The sequence below is a fragment of the Oncorhynchus mykiss genome, chromosome 29, assembly GCF_057628025.1.
Source record: "Oncorhynchus mykiss isolate SJ-2025 chromosome 29, ASM5762802v1, whole genome shotgun sequence".
In the NCBI taxonomy this organism is placed as follows: domain Eukaryota; kingdom Metazoa; phylum Chordata; class Actinopteri; order Salmoniformes; family Salmonidae; genus Oncorhynchus; species Oncorhynchus mykiss.
The window spans coordinates 47,773,728-47,792,186 of NC_143050.1; the positions used below are offsets into that span (position 1 = coordinate 47,773,728).

At 43.8% G+C, this 18,459-nt stretch overlaps 1 protein-coding gene across 1 annotated transcript; it reads left to right on the forward strand.

Moving 5' to 3' along the window:
* The first annotated feature begins 11,724 nt into the window (after positions 1-11,724).
* On the forward strand, positions 11,725-16,723 carry LOC110509544 (pro-neuregulin-1, membrane-bound isoform). Its single transcript, XM_036968250.2, has 3 exons — positions 11,725-12,016; positions 13,449-13,649; positions 15,359-16,723. Exons 1-3 carry the CDS (start codon positions 11,943-11,945, stop codon positions 16,062-16,064), a joined length of 981 nt encoding a protein of 326 aa, XP_036824145.2. The 5' UTR covers positions 11,725-11,942; the 3' UTR covers positions 16,065-16,723.
* Positions 16,724-18,459: the final 1,736 nt, after the last annotated feature.

Sequence of the window (18,459 nt, forward strand, 5' to 3'; positions counted from 1 at the left end):
TCTCCCTTCTCCCTCCCACACATGCACTCTTTCACACACATACAAGCATTTACTCAAAGTCACACTCCGCTCCACAGTATATCACACAACACTCTGCATTAGTCAATGCTAGCTAACTATATGTCCATCCTCGCAGGTACTAGGCCTTAATGTGAAAAACTGACAACACAATGCTTCCCTGCCTTGCCAAGGAGGCCTCCAAGACACACACATTTTCCACATCTTCCGTGTGGAAGTCCAAGCAGGTGGAAGTCCAAGCAGGTGCCCGTCCATTCAACACTTCAAACCTGCCTTGCCCAAAGGCACCATGGGAGGTAAAGGGGGTCACAAAGCAAAGGGCAGAACGGCACAGGTGACCACAGCGAACCCAAAACACACACACACACACACACACACACACACACACACACACACACACACACACACACACACACACACACACACACACACACACACACACACACACACACACACACACACACACACACACACACACACGTATGTCTTTGTCTATAAGCAGCGACACAGAAGTGAGCTGACAGGCAGCAGTTTTAAGGTTGGTGGCTTGGCCAGGCGGCTCCATTCTCTCCACTGCAGAAAATAGTTACAATTAAGGGCTTTGACAAGGTTGGGCCCTTGTCTCGGAAACATAAACAATGTCTACTTTTACTCGCTCACTTCATTCCCGACCTCGCAAAGAGGATGTCGGGAATTCTTAACCTAGCGGGTTGGAGTGTAGCTGCTAACTAGATAAAGGGGGTCAACAGTGCGAGATAAGATGTTGCAGATTTTTTGGGGGTAGTTTTTTTAACCTTATTTACTCTCTTGTTCTTTTCCTTTTTTATTGGTGTATGTTCTAGAGATTACGACTCAAGCGATCTCCCTAAAGTTTGTGACAAGCATGTCTTTGGTTCCTCTCTAAAAGAGGGGGACAGATGGAGGGATAAAAAATATGAAAAGAGGAACTGCCGGGAGGAATGCAGATGCATGGCGAGACATTAGAGAGAGATAGAGAGAGAGAGGAACTTGGAAAAAAGGAGGGTAGCATAAATTAACCCCCTTCCCCTCCCCTCCTTTTGAGTGTTTGTTTTTGTAGCACCTGAGTTCTTTAACGACTGTGTCATTGGCAGAGGAAGTGGCAGGTAGGTTCTGGGACTTTACGTTGTTTCTCTCTTCCCTCTATCCCTCGTTCTCTCGTTCTCTCTCCTCACACATTTTTTACTGCACCAAATTATCTGAGAAAGGGCCCCAGGTGGAAGGTTCAGACGGAATGTTGTCATGGCCCGTTCCTTCCCCCCTCCTCTCGCTCCTTTTGGGGAGTGCCAATCTGTAACTGGTTTATCAAAGGCAGACATTTCCTGTCCACTGCTACCACCCCCTGACCACCCTTTGTCCAAAAAACACCCACCCTCTATACACTAACCCTCTAATCGCAACCCCTCTTTTCTCCCTCCCTCTTTTTTTCCTGCTCGGTGCAGCTCCGCTCTTGGTTGGGGGAAGGCGGTTGGTTTGGGGACTGTGTGCTAACAGATCCCCATTGTCCGGCCAGCGTACTTGAATGGCGACTGAGTCCAGTGAATTGCCTGTCTGGTTTCTATTCAAATCCAGGTAGAGGCTGGGAGAGGCAGTAGGACGGACAGACACCAGAGGGAGGAGAGGGGTAGACGATAGCTAAGGCATGGCTAAGGCACTAGGACATTTTAATGGCTGCATGTGAACAAAGTGAAGGTGTCCCTCAGGCCGTAAGGGCAGCTTAAACAAACCGTTGACCTCTTCTACCTACCACATAAGGTAGAGAGAAAAATAGCCAAATTCTTGCTCCTAGTTTGCTGTCTGGTTAGCTGCCTCCACTGTTGGCCCTGTCATCAACAGTGGTGTGTATTCATGGGTGCCAAGAGAAGCCAGGCTTTCCCACATACTTGACCATTAAATACATAAAAATAATGAAATAATGAATCTTTCCTCTCTCTCTGTGTTTTCTTAATTTTCCGTCAATTCGCAAGTGTCTGAATCTGACTGGAGAAATCATCCTAGCGAGGGAAACCGCACCCCTCTCTCTCAGTATGTGTCGCCCATAGACATACTTTTTCCACATTTTGTTACGTTACAGCCTTATTATAAATTGATTATACGGGAATTTACCATCATCTCAAGGATGATCTATGGAAACAGGATGCACCTGAGCTCAATTCTGAGTCTCATAGCAACAGGTCTGAATGCTTACGTAAATAAGGTATTTCATTATTTTGCAAAAAAAAAACTAAAGAGTATAACAACTTGCCGCCATAGCATTTGATTGATTGATAAAAACCATTAGAAAATAATTAGCCAATCGGCATTGAGCTGAGCTCAACTGTGGGTTGTCCCGGTGCAGCAAAACACCCCCCAAGGGAGGGTGGATTTGGCTTCAGACCAATCAAATCTCTTCTTTGCAAAATATAATTTTCTGAAAAAGGTGTCTGTTTCTGGTCTGCTTGTGTTGATGTCCTGCAGTAGCTAGCTTGCTAAATCGACCCTTTCCTAAACCATGGATGGAGATGGGGATTTGGATTTTTACTTAATTCTCTGTACAGGCCAATGATTATGACACCGATTCTGATCTTACAATAAATGAATATGTTGTGCCAATGGCCTGAGACGATTGAAGTTCAATATGTAGCCTAGATGTAGTCTAGTAGGCTCACATTAGGTAGCTAACTTAGCTGGTTCACTAATGCCCATGCGAGGAAGTCAGGCTAACAAGCATTTTAGCTACAGTAGGTAGCCTATGACAACAAAAACCTAAAAGTGTACTGTATGACAGAGCCAGACCTCAAAGACAGGAGGATGGCATTGGCATTCAACTAGACTTCAAGTAGGGTGAGTCAACATGTTTTGTTTTACTGGCACACACACACACACACAGAAATCAGTACCATGGACAGCCGCATGACATTTAGCAACATTGATTGGACTAAATTGTTTTTATTATCTTTAAGTTTGTTTTCAGCGTGTTAAACTAAGCATATACAGCCTTGTTGATTTGATTTTTAAATGTTTAAGTTGAAATGGTGCTGGAATAGCAGAGGCAGTGCTCCTGTTGTCTTTGTGCTGACTTGCGGTAACTCCGTGGTTCTAAATCACTAGTTGTTTTATAAACTGTTGAAAACACTAACATGCTTGACCATGCTGTAGGTGAAATAACTGTTTGCTTTGTGGACTTCACTGGACAGATGTTGCTTTCCTATTTTGTGATGAAACAAATGTATTCCGCCACTGTGTAACTTGTCTTTTTGTTGGCACAGCCTTACTGTATATCACGGAGGCATATGAACTAATGGTTATAGAGCAAACAACACAATTATCACAACATAGGATGTAATATGGCTTTTTAACTGGCTTGGGTTCCTCAGTGATTTTACCCACACACTGCTACTGGTCCTACTGGTCATCAACTAGTTTATCACAAATATCAGCAGGTACTTGCCAACATCGCTTTACTGAACGTGTGTGAGAAAAAAAACCTTGAGCAGTGCTAGCACTAACTGAATTTCTCTGCAACTGCAACATTGTCTGACTCTGACTGTTCTGATTTATCCTATACTATCCTTCACTTCGCCCCAGGGAATGTTTCTATTTTAGCTACCGGTGTCCAGACTTCAATCACATTTGAGCAGAAACCGCAAGAAATGTATGTCACATTGCAATTTTTTTCTGCTTCCCAGCTTCCTCTTAACCTAAGTTGACCAATACAGTTATTTAAAGAATTGTTCAAGAATTTAGAATTTTTGAGATATGGGATATGTGAATATTGGATTTGACTTCTGTCTTATGGATAAGTGCAGTTTGATCTTGCGCTTAAAAATCACTTGAATGGGGATAGTAGCTTTAAAGTTGACACTCGCTGCCCTGAAGGTTTATATTTAGAAGCAAGTATTGTTGTCATTGCCTCTTTCAGCTTTGGAGAAAAAGCACACAAAATGTCAGACAAAGCATTTCCTGTCACTCAACACATTCCAACACCCCCTCCTACCCCCACCTCCCTGAAAAAACCTCAACCCGCTCTCCGTCCTTTCATAATTTCTGCATTTCTTTCCCCTAGTCTTTTTTGGGACGAAATCTCTCCTTGCATTTTGCCATGTTGCCGTCCGGCCACTTTCTTTTCCAAGGTGGAAAAAATTGAGTGGATAAAAAATACAATTTAAAATGGAAAGGGAAAAGAGAAGTATACTACCGCCTTTTTGCATTTTGCCGGTCAGTCGAAACCTGCACCTCTGCAACCAGGGCCTCTCTTCCCTCACCCCAGCTCCCACGACCCTTGGTCTCTCTCCCCCCGCCAGCTCCCCAGCAGTTAGCTTTCCTGTCTTATCCAGTCCCTAGCAGTGGGGCCGGGCCCTCTGATTTTGTCCAATGTGTAGCCCCGGTCCTCCCTCCACAATCACGACCCCTTATTTTTCCCCAAGGCCAGGCTCTCCTCTCCATCCCCCGTCGTCGTCAGGCACGTCGCAACTCCCCTAGTCTCACCACGACAACCCCCTTCTCCACACACAAAGAAAAACAGCTTTTCTCTCCCGGAAAATCCCCCTCCCTCCACCCACCCACCTGTGCTAACGGATTTGCTGGTGACAATGTTGGTAGCGATGACAATAAACGGCTTCACCCTGTCGCAAGTGACTAGCGACTAATTACAAAGTAGACCCTTTCTGTTCGAATGGAATCTTAACCCCAAACGGTCGTTGAACCGACAAGCACACCTGGACATGAAGCTGGTCTAAAATGAAACAGCAACCACTGCAGAAGTGGAAGTGAACAGAACGGTGAGAGAAAAAAAGGAAAGGGAAACATGCTCAGGGGAGTAAGTTAGTCACAGCACAGCACAATTGCACACAGTGGACAGGAGGAAAACATAATGTTTATTTTTCTTACCTAAACAAAGAGAGAAATATGTCCTGTGAGCTTCTCCCCGCGTCACATGGGGGGTGGGGGGCATGCTTGAGAAAGGGGAAAAATAGGACGAAAAAAAGAGGGAGCACAGCAGTGAGCAACATTGAGCAGAGGATCATTTCCATTAAATGTGCTCTTGTGAAAAGTTGGACTGTAATTGAGAGGAATGGGAGTGTTCTCTCTCTCTCACTCACTCACTCTCACACACACACACACACACACACACACACACACACACACACACACACACACACACACACACACACACACACACACACACACACACACACACAAGGCTAGACATGGTTTTGAACATGCTTCCAACCAGCCTCCTCTGCCCCACTTGAAATGAACTATATATGACCCAGTTGATAGACAGCAGCAAATTCAGTCATGTGAACAGAAAGAACACTCCCCATTGGCTGAGCCCCCAGAATCTGGGGTTGAGGCTATGCGATTGGATCATTGAAGCATGAGTCCCATTCACAGGCTGCAGAGCTGGGCAGGGTCACTGTTTGGGTGTCTGGCACTAATCCCAGCCCATTGAGAGGAGGTGAATTAGCTTCTACTCAGGGATTTGTTTCACACACTCCTCTCCGTTTACCCCCGCAATCAAAAATCCCACAGCTGACACCAAGCCATAAGACTCCTGAACAGCAAATTGAAGGGCTACCCAGACCCCTCTTTAATTCTGCTGCTATGCTCTGTATATTATCTTCGCAGGGTCACTTTATTTCACCCCATGCTTCCTGAAGCACCTCCCACAAATTGGATGGGTTTTACCGGCACTTAGGTACATTTAAAATGGTTATAGTTCAAAAAGTATAAATGGTATAAAAAGTCTGATTGCAGGCAGCCTAAGTTGGGTCAGTCTGAATATCTTAGCGTTGGGATAAAGTTGAACGGTGAGACGAGATACAGGTAACTGACAATATAAAGGAAACAGTTGAGTAACGTGGGATACAAGGTATATTGAAAGCAGGTGCTTCCACACAGGTGTGGTTCTTGAGTTAATTAACCGATTAAAACATGCAGACAAATTCCCAGTTGCCCATTAATTTGTCTACCATGGCCAAATCAAAGGAGCATAGGGTGTTTAAGTCACCAGATCTCAACCCAATTGAACACAGCCACCATCAACAAACACTAAATTATGGAATTTCTCGTGGAAGAATGGTGTTGCATCCCTCCAGAGACTTGTACTGCCTTCAGAACGTGTTCACACCCCTTGACTTTTTCACATTTTGTTGTGTTACAGCCTGAATTTAAAATGGATTACATTAAAATTTTGTGTCACTGGCCTACACATAATACCCATAATGTCAAAGTGGATTTAAAAAATAAAAAATGTTTTTAATAAAAAATGTAATGCTCAATAAATATTCAACCCCTTTGTTATGGCAAGCCTAAAAGTTCAGGAGTAAAAATGTGTTTAATAGTCACATAATAAGTTGCATGAACTCACTTTTTGTGCAATAATAGTGTTTAAAAAATTGTTTTATGACTACCTCATCTCTGTACCCCACACATGCAACTTTCTGTATGGTCCTTCAGTCGAGCAGTGAATTTCAAACACTGTTTGCAATAAGGCACTAAAGTAAAACTGCAAAAAATGTGGCAAAGAAATTAACTTCATGTCCTGAATACAAGGCGTTATGTTTTGGGCAAAACCAACACACATCACTAAGTATCAGTCTTCATATTTTCAAGCATGGTGGTGGGTGCATCGTGTTCTGGGTATGTGTTTCATCGGCAAGGACTAGGCCGTTTTTTTTTAGGATAAATCAAAATCAAATCCAATTTGTTTATATAGCCCTTCGTACATCAGCTGATATCTCAAAGTGCTGTACAGAAACCCATCATAAAACCTCAAACAGCAAGCAATGCAGGTGTAGAAGCACGGTGGCTAGGAAAAACTCCCTAGAAAGGCCAAAACCTAGGAAGAAACCTAGAGAGGAACCAGGCTATGAGGGGTGGCCAGTCCTCTTCTGGCTGTGCCGGGTGGAGATTATAACAGAACATGGCCAAGATGTTCAAATGTTCATAAATGACCAGCATGGTCAAATAATAATAATCACAGGCAGAACAGTTGAAACTGAAGCAGCAGCACGGCCAGGTGGACTGGGGACAGCAAGGAGTCATCATGCCAGGTAGTCCTGAGTCATGGTCGTAGGGTTCAGGTCCTCCGAGAGAGAGAAAGAAAGAGAAAATTAGAGAGAGCATACTTAAATTCACACAGGACACCGGATAAGACGGGAGAAGTACTCCAGATACAACAAACTGACCCTTGTCCCCCGACACATAAACTACTGCAGTATAAATACTGGAGGCTGAGACAGGAGGGAGACACTATGGCCAGGAGACACTATGGCCCCATCTGATGATACCCCTGGACAGGGCCAAACAGGAAGGATATAACCCCACCCACTTTGCCAAAGCACAGCCCCCACACCACTAGAGGGATATCTTCAACCACCAACTTACCATCCTGAGACAAGGCCGAGTATAGCCCACAAAGATCTCCTCCACGGCACAACCCAAGGGGGGGGGGGGGGGGGGGGGGGGGCGCCAACCCAGACAGGAAGATCACATCAGTGACTCAACCCACTCAAGTGACGCACCCCTCCTAGGGATGGCATGAAAGAGCACCAGTAAGCCAGTGACTCAGCCCCTGTAATAGGGTTAGAGGTAGAGAATCCCAGTGGAAAGGGGGGAACCGGCCAGGCAGAGACAGCAAGGGCGCTTCGTTGCTCCAGGGCCTTTCCGTTCACCTTCACACTCCTGGGCCAGACTACACTCAATCATATGTCCCACTGAAGAGATGAGTCTTCAGTAAAGACTTAAAGGTTGAGACCGAGTTTGCGTCTCTCACATGGGTGGGCAGACCATTCCATAAAAATGGAGCTCTATAGGAGAAAGTCCTGCCTCCAGCTGTTTCCTTAGAAATTCTAGGGACAATTAGGAGGCCTGCGTCTTGTGACTGTAGCGTATGTGTAGGTATGTACGGCAGGACCAAATCAGAGAGATAGGTAGGAGCAAGCCCATGTAATGCTTTGTAGGTTAGCAGTAAAACCTTGAAACCAGCCCTTGCCTTGAGAGGAAGCCAGTGTAGGGAGGCTAGCACTGGAGTAATATGATCATTTTTTTTGGTTCTAGTCAGGATTCTAGCAGCCGTATTTAGCACTAACTGAAGTTTATTTAGTGCTTTATCCAGGTAGCCGGAAAGTAGGGCATTGCAGTAGTCTAACCTAGAAGTAACAAAAGCATGGATTAATTTTTCTGCATCATTTTTGGACAGAAAGTTTCTGATTTTTGCAATGTTACGTAGATGGAGAAAAGCTGTCCTTGAAACAGTCTTGATATGTTCGTCAAAATAGAGATCAGGGTCCAGAGTAAGGCCGAGGTCCTTCATAGTTTTATTTGAGACGACTGTACAACCATTTATTTGAGACGACTGTATTGTCAGATTCAACAGAAGATCTCTTTGTTTCTTGGGACCTAGAACAAGCATTTCTGTTTTGTCCGAGGTTAAAAGTAGAAAGTTTGCAGCCATCCACTTCCTCTGAAACACAGGCTTCTAGCGAGGGCAATTTTGGGGCTTCACCATGTTTCATTGAAATGTACAGCTGTGTGTCATCCGCATAGCAGTGAAAGTTAACATTATGTTTTCGAATGACATCCCCAAGAGGTAAAAATATATAGTGAGAACAATAGTGGTCCTAAAACGGAACCTTGAGGAACACCACAATTTACAGTTGATTTGTCAGAGGACAAACCATTCACAGAGACAAACTGATATCTTTCCGACAGATAAGATCTAAACCAGGCCATAACTTTTCCGTGTAGACCAATTTGGGTTTCCAATTTCTCCAAAAGAATGTGTGTGATCGATGGTATCAAAAGCAGCACTAAGGTCTAGGAGCACGAGGACAGATGCAGAGCCTCAGTCTGACGCAATTAAAAGGTAATTTACCACCTTCACAAGTGCAGTCTCAGTGCTATGATCGGGTCTAAAACCAGACTGAAGCATTTTGTATACATTGTCTGTCTTCAGGAAGGCAGTGAGTTGCTGTGCAACAGCTTTTTCAAAAAATTTGGAGAGGAATGGAAGATTCGATATCGGCCAATAGGTTTTTTTATATTTTCCTGGTCAAGGTTTGGCTTTTTCAAGAGAGGCTTTATTACTGCCATTTTTAGTGAGTTTGGTACACATCCAGTGGATAGAGAGTCGTTTATTATGTTCAACATAGGAGGGCCAAGCACAGGAAGCAGCACTTTCAGTAGTTTAGTTGGAATAGGGTCCAGTATGCAGCTTGAAGGTTCCAATTTTCTGTAGCTTGCTTCAGAGTTCGGGTATTTTCTGTATACCAGGGAGCTAGTTTCTTATAACAAAGGTTTTTCGTTTTTAGGGGTGCGACTGCATCTAGGGTATTGCGCAAGGTTAAATTGAGTTCCTCAGTTAGGTGGTTAATTGATTTTTGTCCTCTGATGTCCGTGGGTAGGCAGAGGAAGTCTGGAAGGGCATCAAAGAATCTGTGGGTTGTCTGAGAATTTATATCACGACTTTTGATGATCCTTGCTTGGGGTCTGAGCAGATTATTTGCTGTGATTGCAAACGTAATAAAATAGTGGTCCGAAAATAGTGGTCCAGGATTATGAGGAAAAACATTAAGATCCACAACATTTATTCCATGGGACAAAACTAAGTCCAGAGTATGACTGTGGCAGTGAGTAGGTCCGGAGACATTTTGAGTTGATGATGACTCCGAAAGCCATTTGGAGTGGGTCTGTGGACTTTTCCATGTGAATATTAAAGTCACCAAAAATTAGAATATTATGTGCTATGACTACAAGGTCCGATAGGAATTCAGGGAACTCAGTGAGGAACGCTGTATATGGCCCAGGAGGCTTCTTAGCTGTACCTATAAAAAGTGTTTGAGTAGGCTGCATAGATTTCATGACCAGAAGCTCAATTTTTTTGTAAATTGAAATTTGCTATCGTAAATGTTAGCAACATCTCCACCTTTGCGGGATGTGCGGGGGATATGGTCACTAGTGTATCCAGGAGGTGAGGCCTCAATTAACACAGTATATTCATCAGGCTTAAGTCATGTTTCAGTCAGGCCAATCACATCAAGATTATGATCAGTGATTAGTTAATTGACTAAAACTGCCTTGGAAGTGAGGGATCTAACATTAAGTAGCCCTATTTTGAGATGTGAGGTATCACAATCTCTTTCAATAATGGCAGGAATGGAGGAGGTCTTTATTCTAGTGAGATTGCTAAGGCGAACACCGCCATGTTTAGTTTTGCCCAACCTAGGTCGAGGCACAGATATGGTCTCAATGGGGATAGCTGAGCTGACTACAGTGACTGTGCTAGTGGCAGACTCCACTAAGCTGGCAGGCTGGCTAACAGCCTGCTGCCTGGCCTGCACCCTATTTCATTGTGGAACTAGGGGAGTTAGAGCCCTGTCTATGTTGGTAGATAAGATGAGAGCACCCTTCCAGCTAGGATGGAGTCCGTCACTCCTCAACAGGCCAGGCTTGGTCCTGTTTGTGGGTGAGTCCCAGAAAGAGGGCCAATTATCTACAAATTCTATCTTTTGGGAGGGGCAGAAAACAGTTTTCAACCAGCGATTGAGTTGTGAGACTGCTGTAGAGCTCATCACTACCCCTAACTGGGAGGGGGCCAGAGACAATTACTCAATGCCAACACATCTTTCTAGCTGATTTACACGCTGATGCTATGCTGCGCTTGGTGACCTCTGACTGTTTCATCCTAACATTGTTGGTGCCGACGTGGATAACAATATCTCTATACTCTCTACACTCGCCAGTTTTATCTTTAACCAGCACATCTTCAGATTATCCTTAATGTCAGTAGCCCTGCCCCCTGGTAGACAGTGTATGATCACTGGATGATTCTTTTAAGTCTATAACTGCGGGTAATGGAGTCGCCAATGACTATGGTTTTCAATTTGTCAGAGCTGTGGATAACAATATTTGCACACCTGGATTGTACAATATTGGTACATTATAAAAAAAAAATATTCTACATGCTCTGTCAAGTTGGTTGTTGATTATGTCTAGACGGCCATTTTCAAGTCTTGCCATAGATTTAAGTCAAAATTGTAACTAGGCCACTCAGGAACATTCAATGTCATCTTGGGAAGCAACTCCAGTGTATATTTGGCCTTTTGTTTTAGGTTATTGTCCTGCTGAAAGGTGAATTTATCTCCCAGTGTCTGTTGGAAAGCAGACTGAACCAGGTTTTCCACTAGAATTGTGCCTGTGCTTAGCCCTATTCCATTTAGTTTTATCCTTAAAAAACTCCCTAGTCCTTGCCGATGACAAGCATACCCATAACATGATGCAGTGGTAGTCAGTGATGTTTTGTGTTGGATTTGCCCTAAACATAACGCTTTGTATTCAGGACATAAAGTTAATTTCTATGCCACATTTATTGCAGTTTAACTTTAGTGCCTTATTGCAAACAGGATGCATGTTTTGGAATATTTTTATTCTGTACAGGCTTCCTTTTCATCCTGTCATTTAGGTTAGTATTTTGGAGTAACTATAATGTTGTTGATCCATCCTCAGTTTTCTCCTATCACAGCCATTAAACTCTGTAACTGTTTTAAAGTGACCACTGGCCTCATGGTGAAATCCCTGAGAGATTTCCTTCCTTTCGAAAAAAATTATTCAACGTTGACATTATGGGCTGTTGTGTGTGTTGGCCAGTGACACAATCTCAATTTATTCCATTTTAAATTCAGGCTATAAAACAACAAAATGTGGAAAAAGTCAAAGGGTTTGAATACTTTCTTAAGGCATTGCATATATTTTTTGTTGACTTGTTTCAGAGTACATAGAGCTACAGGTACTGCACGTTTCATAATGTGAACGTGATTTCATGGCCTTACTATTGACGCTTCTTTTGATTGTTTCCCTTCTTATAGCAATTTGTGTCTAAAAATGCATTGCCCACACAGCATCTACTCGTGAAGGAAACGGAAATGTCTTTCTCCACGAGCCAGTACACATCATCAGAGCATCAATCGACAACGGTCACCCACACCTCCAGTCAAAGGTAATCCTGTACAATCCTACCTACCTTTCCTTTTTCCTTTCCTTCCTCTCCTCCCATCTGTGAAAGTCGTCCGCTTTTAAAAAGAGATGAGCAATAGCTCTAAGAAGATACTGTAATAATGTGTCAAAGATAAAGTCCTAATGTTCTGTTCATTTCCGTCAATCTGTCATAACTGTCAACATGCATTACAGCCTCTCTACTCTATCTTAATCCTTCTCATTTCACCCCAGCCAACCCCACTTTTCCTCCTTTCCTCTATCCTCTCCGTTTATGTCAGGGGTTTGAAAAGCAATGAATTCACATTGGGGGGAATTCCGACCCCAGTTAAGGCACGTAAATTGAACGTAATGATCTCTTTATGATCTTTTCTCTCCATGCGTATTCTGACCTTGAATTTAAACAGCACATGGATTAAATCATCAACATGTATTTATCACATCTTTACTAATACTGCAGAAATTTGCTCCAAAGCAATATCCAGATCCATGGAATGTAGCGATCACAATATAGTAGCAATATCTAGGAAAACAAAAGTTCCAAAGGCTGGGCCTAATATAGTTTATAAGAGGCGATAAAATATGCTTTTTAGTGATTCATATGTTGATGGTGTAAAGAATATTTGCTGGTCTGTGGCGTGTAATGAGAAGCAACCAGACGCTGCACGTGACACATTTATGAAACTACTTATTCCAGTTACTAATAAGCATGCACCCATTAAGAAAATGACTATACAAACTGTTAAATCCCCTTGAATTGATGAGGACTTGAAAAATTGTATGGTTGAGGGGGATGAGGCAAAAGGTATGGCAATTAAGACTGGCAGCCAAACTGATTGGCAAATGTACTTCAAATTAAGAAATCATGTGACGAAACTAAATAAAAATGAAAATAAACTACACCATGAGACAATATAAAGAATGATAGTAAAAAGCTTTGGGGCACCTTAAATTACATTTTGGGGAAAAAAGCCAGCTCTGCTCCTTCATTTATTGAATCAGATGAATCACAAAGCCCACTGATATTCATCACAAAGCCCACTGATATTCATCACAAAGCCCACTGATATTCATCACAAAGCCCACTGATATTCATCACAAAGCCCACTGATATTGCAAACTACTTTAAGTGCTATTTGAATCCTTTAAATACTTTTGTGGTTTTGTTCTAGCCTGCTTGGAGTGTAAGAACGGCAGTTATAGCAGATTTGGGACTATTTTATTGGTCCATTAAGCCGGGCAAGCTCAATCAAGCCCAGCTGGAGTATTTGAAATGATTTCTAAAAGTATTTGAACCCAGGTTTGCAATAGACATGTTTTAACGTGTTTACAGCTTACATCAGGGTCTGAAGCAGCCAGTGTTATGCATCATTTAAGAGAAGCAATTAATTCCCCTCTTCTGTCTACCCTCTTCATTCTCCTCTGTCTCCCCTCAGCTGGAGCAACTGCCACAGCGAGAGTGCCTCATCTCACAGCTGCTCTGTCTTGGTGATGTCATCAATGGAGAACAGCCGGCACGCCACGCCCATCCACCGGGGTCGTTTGGACGCCACGGGCGGCGCCAGAGACCTGAGTGTCTACCTAAAGAACACCCGAGACACGCCAGACTCCTCCAGGGACTCGCTGTTCAGAGACAGGTAGGAGAAAGATGCCCTAATGTAGCTAATGGTGCTACGTGCTGCTTTACACACAATAACCTCCCTTCAGCCCATACAACTAATTGAGGGTTTGTGACTAATGATAGGTCATTAAGAAGTGGCAGACACTGAGTTAAATAGAGATATCCATTTAAGAATAAGGTATATTTTAGAGATTATACTTGATATCATGTTTAGGGAATAACATTCATTTTATATATCACCAAGATTTAATCCAAGATTTGTGGTATTTCCATTGCCATGCTATCATTTTCTTTCTTCTGAATGAAATAGTTATTTTTTAATTATTAGAGGTTTCCTATGAGCTGTCCTATTGTAACGATGTGCACTGAGAGTCCGGAAGCAAGTTCAGGGAGTGTTTCGATAAATAAACACAACATAATGTAAAACAAGAAACTAATGTGCCTGCCTGCAGCTATGGAATCCTGACCTGTTCACTGGACGTGCTACCTGTCCCAGACCTGCTGTTTTCAACTCTCTAGAGACAGCAGGAGTAGTAGAGATACTCTTAATGATCGGCTATGGAAAGCCAACTGAAATTTACTCCTGAGGTACTGACTTGCTGCACCCTCTACAACTACTGTGATTATTATTATTTGACCATGCTGGTCATTTATGAACATTTGAACATATTGGCCATGTTCTGTTATAATCTCCACCCGGCACAGCCAGAAGAGGACTGGCCACCCCACATAGCCTGGTTCCTCTCTAGGTTTCTTCCTAGGTTCTGGCCTTTCTAGGGAGTTTTTCCTAGCCACCGTGCTTCTACACATGCATTGCTTGCTGTTTGGGGTTTTAGGCTGGGTTTCTGTACAGCACTTTGAGATATCAGCTGATGTACGAAAGGCTTCATAAATACATTTGATTTGATTTGAAACACGAACAATGCACAGACAGGAAACAGAAACAATTACACCTGGGGAGGGAACCAAAGGGAGTGAAATATGTAGGGAAGATAATCAGGAAGGTGATGGAGTCCAGGTGAGTCTGATGATGTGCAGGTGCGAGTAACGCTGGTGACAGGTGTGCGCCATAATGAGCAGCCTGGTGACCTAGAGGCCGGAGATGGAGCACACATTACACCTATATTTAGACTTCACAAACAGTCCCTCCTAGATCAAACCTAATGGACAATGATGACTTCATAAATCCTCATTAGTAAACCAATGTGGTGCTGATGAGCGCAGGTGTAACCGTGTTGTCAGTCGAGCTGTGCAGCAAAGGTCACAGGCCACACTGAGTCAGAGAGAACCCATCTGTGCACATAACTCTAATGACTGGCTGGGGCAGACGGAGACAAATGCTCCAGTGTTCTTCACATCTGTGTCTCTGTCCTCCCCACACATACTAAGAGAAAGGCCTATACAGTTCTATACCTGCTTGATGAAATGGATCGGGAATGAATGTGTATCCTGAACAAGAGTAGAGGAATGTAAAAAATAAAGTATTTGAGTGGAGACTGGTGAATTGCACTGCACTTCAGTAAAGGAGCCTACGCTCATCGGATGTGCACTTGAGGATTTGACTGTACCTATAGGGAACAAAATGTAATGCTATGGATTTAGTTATTTTAGCTAAAAAGCATGTGTCCCTAATAAGGATTCAAGTGGTGTCCATGCATACAGTTGTGTGTTCTCACTTTTATGTTCCTAATTGATAGTGGCTTCTCTTTTGGTCCTGTCTGTCAGGTATGCATCAGCAATGACCACCTCAACGCGCCTGTCTCCTGTGGAGTTGCTCTCTCCCGTGACCCCGGCCTCCCCTCCTTCTGAGATCTCGGCCCCACTGTCCAGCCTGGCCACCTCAGTCCCCTCGGTGGCAGTCAGCCCCACTGGCGAAGAGGAGGACCCCCTGCTGTTCACCACCACGCTGTGGCCCCGTGACAAGCCGCCGCGCCCCGACCACCACCACAGCCAGTCCAAAAGGAACTGTGCCCACTACAACTATGGCCATAAGGCCCACAGCCCCCCGCCCAGCCCGCTGAGGATGGTCGAGAACGACAACTACGAGACAACGCAGGAGTACGAGGCGGTCGCCGCCACGGTTGTGGTACCAACCGTTCCCCCGCAAAGCCTCCCTAAAAAACTCACAAACAACAACAATGGCCGCTGTGCCAATAGCACAAAGCCCAATGGCCACATGGCGGGCCACAAAACGGAGTCCAACGACCGAGTCAGCAGTACGGCGAGGAGCAGCTCGGAGAGCGACACGGAGGAGGACTGTTGCGTGGGAGAGGACACGCCCTTCCTGAGTTTACAGGATTACATGGCTGCAGGTGTGGAGCCACTCACAGACAGCTGCAGAACTTACCCAGCACTCCGACTCTCCCCACAGGATGACCTGCAAGCCAGGTTATCCAGCATCATCGCCAACCAAGATCCAATTGCTGTATAATGTCAAAAATGTAAATATTGCTTAGAAAAATACTTAAAATACTTCAAAAATAAATAATAGTCACTACTAAACTTTTATTTTCTATAAATTAAATATTTGCAAAAAAAAAGAAAGAAAGACAACGTTTATTTTAGCAAAGTAGTGAATAAAGTATTTTATAAATAAATAGAAATGTGTACAAACATGCTCATGTCATGAAAGAAAGTGCCATATACACTACTATATACCAATGGTTCAGAGTATTTCAATGGAGAAAAATATTAATGGTGCCTTTAATTTCCATTTGATGTGCTTAAGGGAACTGCATCATGACTCTGGTCCATATATTCATAATTTTCTTCTCGCTGTTGGCGTTTCTACCTGACCCTTAAAACAAAAGAATCCACCAGCACTATGGATTACCTATATACCTGTATGAACTACTCACTGTAAGCTCAATACAATGGTATTCTACTGAATCTGCGATATTGCTTATGTGTTCAAGTGCATGTCATTTCTCCTCATTTACATGAATGCAGTCATAGTCTACTTACAGAGGTGCATACAACAAAGTATTTAGTGTTCACCTAACACAGCACCAACATTTTATACACTATTTCAAGATTTCCATACTCACTTTTGGTTGACTCAAATGGTAAAATAAAATGTATTATTTAGTATTTTTTTATGCTTTTCTTGGCCTGTTAGAATAACACATTAATTACCAAGTCAATGACCTGGAAGAATATTGAATGTGTAATCTGATTAACATGATTAAATATTTGTATGAACATAACAAGATTCAACAACTGAGACACAAACTGAACAATTTCCACAGACATGTGACTAACAGAAATGGAATAATGTGTCCCTGAACAAAGAGGGGTCAAAATCAAAATTAAGTCAGTATCTGGTGTGGCCACTAGCTGCATTAAGTACTGCAGTGCATCTCCTCCTCATGGACTGCACCAGATTTGCCCGTTCTTGCTGTGAGATGTTACCCCACTCTTCCACCAAGGCACCTGCAAGTTCCCAGACATTTCTGGGGGGAATGGCCCTAACCCTCACCCTCCGATCCAACAGGTCCCAAACATGCTCAATGGGATTGAGGAGGGACATGTCAGGGTGAGCCTGCAGGAAGGGTACCACATGAGGGAGGAGGATATCTTCCCTGTAACGCACAGCGTTGAGATTGCCTGCACTGACAACAAGCTCAGTCCGATGATGCTGTGACACACCACCCCCAGACCATGATGGATCCTGCCCCTCCAAATCGATCCCGCTCCAGTGTACAGGCTTCCTTTGACGATAAACGCAAATCTGACCATCACCCCTGGAGAGACAAAACTGCTACTCGTCAGTAAACAGCACTTTTTGCCAGTCCTGTCTGGTCCAGCGACGGTGGGTTTGTGCCCATAGGTGATGTTGTTGCCGGTGATGTCTGGAGAGGACCTTCCTTACAACATGCCTACAAGCCCTCAGTCCAGCCTCTCTCAGCCTATTGCGGACAGTCTGAGCACTGATGGAGGGATTGTGCGTTCCTGGTGTACCTCGGGCAGTTGTTGCCATCCTGTACCTGTCGCGCAAGTGTGATGTTCGGATGTACAGATCCTGTGCAGGTGTTTTTACACGTGGTCTGCCACTGTGAGGATGACCAGCTGTCTGTCCTGTCTCCCTGTAGCACTGTCTTAGGCGTCGCACAGTATGGACATTGCAATATATTGCCCTGGCCACATCTGCAGTCCTCATGCCTCCTTGCAGCATGCCTAAGGCATGTTCACGCAGATGAGCAGGGACCCTGGGCATATTTCTTTTGGTGTTTTTCAGAGTCAGTAGAAAGGCCTCTTTATTTATTTCACCTTTATTTAACCAGGTTGGCCTGTTGAGAACAAGTTCTCATTTCCACCTCGACCTGGCCAAGATAAAGCAAAGCAGTGCAACAAAAACAACACAGAGTTACACATGGGGAAAAAAAACGTACAGTCAATAACACAATAGAAAAATCTGTATCCAGTGTGTGCAAATGAAGGAGGTAAGGCAATAAATAGGCCATAGTGGCAAAGTAATTACAATTGAGAAATTAGCACTGGAGTGATAGATGTGCAGATGAGGATGTGCAAGTAGAAATAGTGGTGTGCAAAAGAGCAGAAAAACAAATAAGGGATGAGGTAGGTAGTTGGTTGGATGGTCTATTTACAGATGGGCTATGTACAGCTGCAGCAATAGGTAAACTGCTCTGACAGTTGATGCTTAAAGTTAGTGAGGGAGATATAAGTCTCCAACTTCAGTGATTTTGGCAATTCGAACCAGTCATTGGCAACAGAGAACTGGAAGGAAAGGCGGCCAAAGGGGGTGTTGGCTTTGGGGGTGACCAGTGCAATATACCTGCTGGAGCGCATGCTACGGGTGGGTGTTG